This window comes from Opisthorchis viverrini, assembly GCF_000715545.1.
Source record: "Opisthorchis viverrini unplaced genomic scaffold opera_v5_828, whole genome shotgun sequence".
Classification (NCBI taxonomy): domain Eukaryota; kingdom Metazoa; phylum Platyhelminthes; class Trematoda; order Opisthorchiida; family Opisthorchiidae; genus Opisthorchis; species Opisthorchis viverrini.
The window spans coordinates 7,638-13,842 of record NW_008752476.1 but is presented as its reverse complement, the minus strand read 5'-3'; the positions used below and the strand labels follow the sequence as shown (position 1 = coordinate 13,842).

At 41.3% G+C, this 6,205-nt stretch overlaps 1 protein-coding gene across 1 annotated transcript in view; it reads left to right on the top strand.

Moving 5' to 3' along the window:
• Positions 1–5,533, top strand: part of T265_15732 (hypothetical protein) — a gene marked incomplete at both ends in the record, with an annotated part of 20,116 nt that extends 14,583 nt beyond the window's left edge. Inside the window, one exon of the mRNA XM_009179038.1 lies at positions 5,434–5,533. Coding sequence (XP_009177302.1) covers positions 5,434–5,533 — 100 coding nt within the window. The remainder of the gene's footprint in view (positions 1–5,433) is intronic.
• Between the last annotated feature and the right edge of the window lie 672 nt (positions 5,534–6,205).

Below are 6,205 nucleotides of genomic sequence, written 5' to 3'. Positions count from 1 at the left end.
AGGAAAATACTGGTGGTTTAAATCCGCTGCGATATCTTGCAAATATATAGGGGTATTATGATTTATTACCTTAGCGTCCTTACATTGTAATGCAATATTTTCATAATGCAGGCGGAATTAACACTGACGAATACGGTTATTCTTGCACCTGCCACATATAACGGATTCGAGAAACGCCAGTGTCAATATGTTGTTAAAAAATCTGCCAACAACTGTTGTCCAACCTTTTCGAATTGGACCTTCCAGTGTTTCTCAAGAATATAATGTTCCAAATTCCAGCTATATTGTATTCTCATGGTAACACGACGAGATTTTTAGGTGATCCAAAGAGAAATATAAACCAGATGAAACCACCGCGAATGCCGTGAGGTTGGCCAAGAAACTATGTGTGGCTGAAGACAAGTGTAGACAAGCAGAAGACAAGTAGCCGAACAAACGCATCATTCATAGAAATGTGGCTCCCCTCATTTTTCTCAGGCAGCCAGCGCACTCAGAATTGCGTAGGAGAGATCTTACCGTACTAAATTTCGGTAGCTGAAACGGCGAGAAACTTTCATGATTCAAAACAAATAACAACTATGGCATTTTCCAAGAGGCTGCCGGAAACTCGTGCAAATTACTGAGTAACAGTACCAATGACCATCGGGCATTGAGCAGATCACTGCACGAAATGCGGCTTCAATGTGTTCACAGGAAAACGTAAACAGCAGAATAATTCTTGTGAGAGAAGTAGCTTGTGAAATATGTGACTGGTGGGCAAGTAAATATAGCATTTCGGTGCACATCATAAAAGCGATCAACAAAAGCATCCCCCATATTCCAGTACATCTTTTGGTAATCGCAAATAATGACCAACTGATTGAGAAAAGAGTGTAACCGTAGTTATAAAGCGTTCCACCTGACAAATAGGTGTTTGATACTGTTGGTGGTAGAGTTGCAGGTTTCATGAAGAATCTCGTATGCGAAACGCATGCATGGGGAGATTTGCCATTCTGTGTATTCACATAACGTATTTATTTAAGGCACCGGGCTGAAGCGGCGTTGCCTGAGCCCTGTACAAGCTTGCAATGTTTGGTGACGCGGATTCACAAAGATTACCGATAGTATTCTCAGCGCACCCTTTGAAAAAATCTGAACAAGACAAAGATGTGCGCGAAACGGTTGGGATGAATCTGGGCCTTGACCCATTGTTTATTACCCGGATTCACAGCTTATGGAAGCGACCACAATGAATGAATGTTATTATGGAATCAATCCCAGCTTGACGGTGAACACGGGTCGCAAATGATAGTGAAAGCAACCTAAAATCAGGTGGCGATTCTGTCATCAGTTAGCAGATTTTGGATCGCTGTGGGCAGAGGGACGGATTGTTGAAGAAGACAAGAAATATAGGATTTTGTGGAATTTCTTGTTCAAAGCAAAATAGAACTCTAAGTGGACGACGACAGGCGATTAGTTTGTGGTCCTGTTTGTGTGGTGGGTGAACTGTTAGGCGTTTTCGTTCCAAGGACCCGCATGGCAAAACACACGAGGTCTTCATAGGTTCGGCGGCGATAATTACGTAGGCGGCAATCTCAGCAGACAGACAATAGCATGGCAGACGAGCTCTAAGCGCATACAATAATCAAAGTAGGTTTTATTCTTGTTCATGTGAGATGAGGAAGCACAAACTGTCTCATTAATGAGAATTGTTTAGAGTGCCCACCCTTGTCTTTGGCACGGTGCCACCCAAACTTATGTGTTCGTGATGCCCAAAAAAGACCTTCCTAGCGGCGAACCATAATTTCCAGAGCGATTTGTACCATCCGTCCTATATACTCACGCATAATGCGTCTGCGATATACAATTCAATCATAATCTCATCATTTATAAAACGAAAAACACTTTTTTGCGGATTTGGACTGTTCACAAGTTTAGCAGTTTCGAAAAGCTTACATGAAAGCCACGAGGATCTGTTGCTCAGTCAACAAATCAAGAAACCCGCTGGGCAACATTGAAGTTACATATAAGCAAGCAGAATCAAATAACTCATTGTTCGGAAAGTTTGTCAAAAACGAGCCACATGAATTAAGCTCAGTCCGACGAAATACTCGTAATACTCATCAGTTATCAGTCGATGTCCTTGTTCACCGCCCAAAAGAAGTAAGGACAATTCAGGGTTTCCCAAAACAGCATAGTTTGCTTAAGGCAGAGCGTTATGCCTTGGCAGGAAATACTTGTACAGGACTACCGGTGTAGGGTGAATCTATTCCCCTTTTGTAATGTTCTCTCCTGTTCACTGAGAGTGGATCGTCGAAACCCTTGTTTAATTATCGGGGCACTAAACACAAATAGGCAACAACCGTTGGAAAGTCGTCACGAACAACGAAAAATCGTTGCCGCCAACTAAACCGCTATTTTAAATAAAATCACTGAGATCTGTTTTTCAGTGAAAATGAATCATATATCCGTTTGCTCATCGGTAAAATTGTGGTGCAAAATAAACTCCTAACTTTGCTTAAATTTGCAGAGGATTTGGGGAAAACTTTTGGCGACATCATCGAACGCGAGCATGATAATAATCGAAATGATTCTTCCCAAAAATTATATTTTCCAAAAACTCATGTAGGTGTGCTTGCTCGAGTCAAACGTTTTGTATATTTTCCGTATAGTCGCCTTTGTGTCCGATAAGCCTGACCTTTATGTTAAAAGATTCCTGTTATGGACGCATGGAAAATTCCCTTGTAAAATTATACAAAGGTTTTAACATCGAAACATGGAGCAGCTTGACGGAAATGAGATTAAAAATACTATTTTAAAAATACTCAGCAAACCAAATGGTGTACGAGGATGATATAGGCGCTGGTGTATCAACTAACTGTAAAAGAATTAACCCGTTGATTTTGGAAGTCAACATAGTGTGCCATATTTTGCGTCCTGATGGCTGGAGGACGGGCAGCTTCGTTCATTTCGGTAGTCTAAAATTCAAATAGCTCCCCGATGTAGTGCGCTGAAAATGTGGATTCTGGAAGACGATAGTTGATGAATTGGTTGAACCTTGATAAGCAGAAGAATGAGATTCTCGGTTTAAAAAAATCAAACCATCATAGTTTAGTTTTTCGGGCGAATTTAGTCGAAATCGAACGATTTTCAACCACAAGCTAGTGCCGACCGTTCGTCCTTGTGAATGACATATCCTGAATCCTACTTTCTTTGCAAATACGCCCAGCTGCAATCTTGAGCATCACATGTGTAATGGTCAGAAATTAGACCACAGAAAAACAAGATTTGTCCACATTCTATGTTCCAGTCAGGCCTCGGAGAGATCAAAAGCACCTTAATAGGCGTATGGTCCAAAAATTCTCGTGGCATGGGAATTGTTTCACCTACGGTATTTCCAAGCCTTCCAGCATGTGGTGACTTCAGTTGCAGAACAAAACATTGATTTAAAGCTATGCTCATGGTTCTCGTAGTTCTTCGCATGGCGTCAGACGAACAAGCATGATGTCACATCCTACATTTCCGGATAGTTAGTATTCCGCTTTCTCAGAAAGGTATTTCAATCATTCCAATTCGAGAGAATCCTGTACGAGACAAATACAAACACGTGTTCGGTTGTACACCGGGTAATTTAACCAAACAGAGATCCGCAATACGGAGAGCACAGAGGTGGACAACGGTGGAACCAAAAGAGGTATTCTCCGTGCAGCTCGCTACTCAGTGTGATGGCAACTCGACCTCCATCCGCGTGATTACAGATGCTCAAATTGCGGCTGAATTTGAATGGCAGTGAAGTTCTTGTTTCCAGTTGTTATCCAAATTGTCCACTTCAGCTAATGAAGCTGCAGGCACTGGATACCAATTCTCCATACCATCACAAAAACGCTTTCGAATAAATCGTGGTTGTTTGGCGCCGAGCATTTAATGGTGAAGAATGTCAGCTGATGCTCACGATGACGGCAAGGAGAGCCTGAGTCTTTCAACAAGGTAAACAGTCTTTCAGGCCATTAGAATGTAGGTTATTTTGGCAGGAGGACCTGACTATTTCAATTTGGTGAAATTCATTTCTCATGAAATTTCTATCTGAAATCAGCGCAAAATATGAACGGTCAGAATATCCCTTGAAGCTTTCAACCCACTGTAGCGTCAGAACTGATTTTCCCCATATATATTTGTTGGAGAACTCGGTTGAAGGTTCGCTAAATTATGAAGATTTATATATTTGTTCCTTCGGAGACATCTACAGACATTAGCCGATTTGCCGATAAAAGTCATTAAAATTTCCAGTACGGACTTTGTGTCCAATAGCGTTTTGTTTAGTTTTAAATATAACACAGTGTACCAAAACTGGCTGAATTGCGTGATGACCTGAGCTTTGAGTGTCCGTCGCCAGATTAAAACGGGCTAATCGGGTGGTTTATAAAAAGCGAAATAATTTAGAAAAAGTTAAATCATTTGTTTTCCACGGAGTCCCCTACAAACCCCTCTAATAAGCAGATTTGTCTTGCGTGTAAATCTCGTCCAGTAACAAATTTCATTACGTTTCCTCCTCTGGGGTTTGCGACCTAAATCTGCAGCGCAATCACCGTCCGGATTCAGGACCGTGAAGCATTCAAACGCACTCGCTGACGTATCTGCGCAGGCGTGCTGGGGAACCAGGTAGACAGCTATGATTGCGTGGAACAGGAGAAGCAGCTTTCCAGGTTTCACTCAGAGAGCTTAAAATCCAAAAGTCTTGAGGCTAGTTGCTTTAAGTTTAACATCCTCAGCTATTCATAATGGATATTCAGACAATATCATTATGCTGTCATGCTTAGTTTTAATTTTTTAAGTAAACATCAGTTTCTTTGGTTATACCGATGCACCGTCCACTTGGCTTTTGTGTGGACTGCCTAAAATATTCGCGCCGGAACAGGAGAACCTGCAGTGCAAATTCTAAAATCCAGACGTTACACCAGACTGATCTAATAATGTGCGGTTCTGTGTGTATGTTACTCTCTCATCATTAATTAGGTTAAGACTTCCATCGGTCAGTTACGTAAATTTTGAGATCGTTTGTCTTGACCAAAAGGGATTTTCCATCAAAAAACCTTAAATAAAAAGTTGAATAAAACAATATAATAGTGTAAATAGGGTCATCTTGAATGCACGATTCTTCACCATTGAACCTTCTAACGTTTTTTGCGGGCAGGTCACTACTGTCCATGTTCATCTAGTGCGTGGGATTTCGACAAACCGAGAGCGGCTAGGCGAACTCTCCCAACAATTAAAAATGTTTCCGTGGTTTGATAAGCGTCAGGTTGTAAACTTCCACTTTTGTCGAACGCCGAATCCATAGGCAAGCACAGTGACGACTGGAAAACCCATCTTTTCGCTTGGCATTCGTCTGGGTGGGTTGCAAAACTTTCGGAATTTCCGCATCACCTGCTACACAGCATTTTTTTTTCTTCCCAGCGTGCCGTTGGTGAGTGTCTATCTCGAAAGTGCAAAACATATTACGAATTCGCACATGGTTGACTTGCGAATTGCTTCTTTCTTGCTCCCCAAATCGTTCGCGGTAATTTTCATCAAATTTTCAAATCCTGGTCCAAAAGTTTTCTCGCTCATAATACAATACACAAATTCGTTCGCTTCACGCTTCAGAGGAAGCTGGTTGCACACATACGTCTTCAAGTGTAGCACGTTGTAAGTCATTACTGAAATGAAACAGATCATTGAAAACCGAATCCAATGGTGGTGATTTGATCCTCAGAATAACCAGGTACTGACCGCGCTGCATATGGCGATCAGAAAAGTTCTATATGACAAGCCACAATGAAACAAGTGAACAAAGTAGGATGGAAACACAGAATACTCTTTCGGTGAGTACGGATCATGTGGAGGGTTCCAAATATCTCCGCGTGCGTCTCTGTTCGCGTTCAATTTCGCATAAAATTTCAAAGGAATTTCGTGCTATAATTGTGTCAAAGCTGACTTATCTATAGTAAACCGTGAAAATATAGCGCTCTTACGCACTGTCTATTTACGTTTTAATTTACAAACTTTTCGTATGCACCTGCCCCATGATCGGTCGAGTACTGCTACACGTTGAAATAAAAAAAACTGATCTTTTTTAAAACATGTCTATTCAAATAGGTTTGCCGATGATCTAGAGTAGTAAATCATTAATCACAGCGTCTTCAGGCGTTTGTTATAACGTCTGTTAAATATAGACCAACGGAACTGA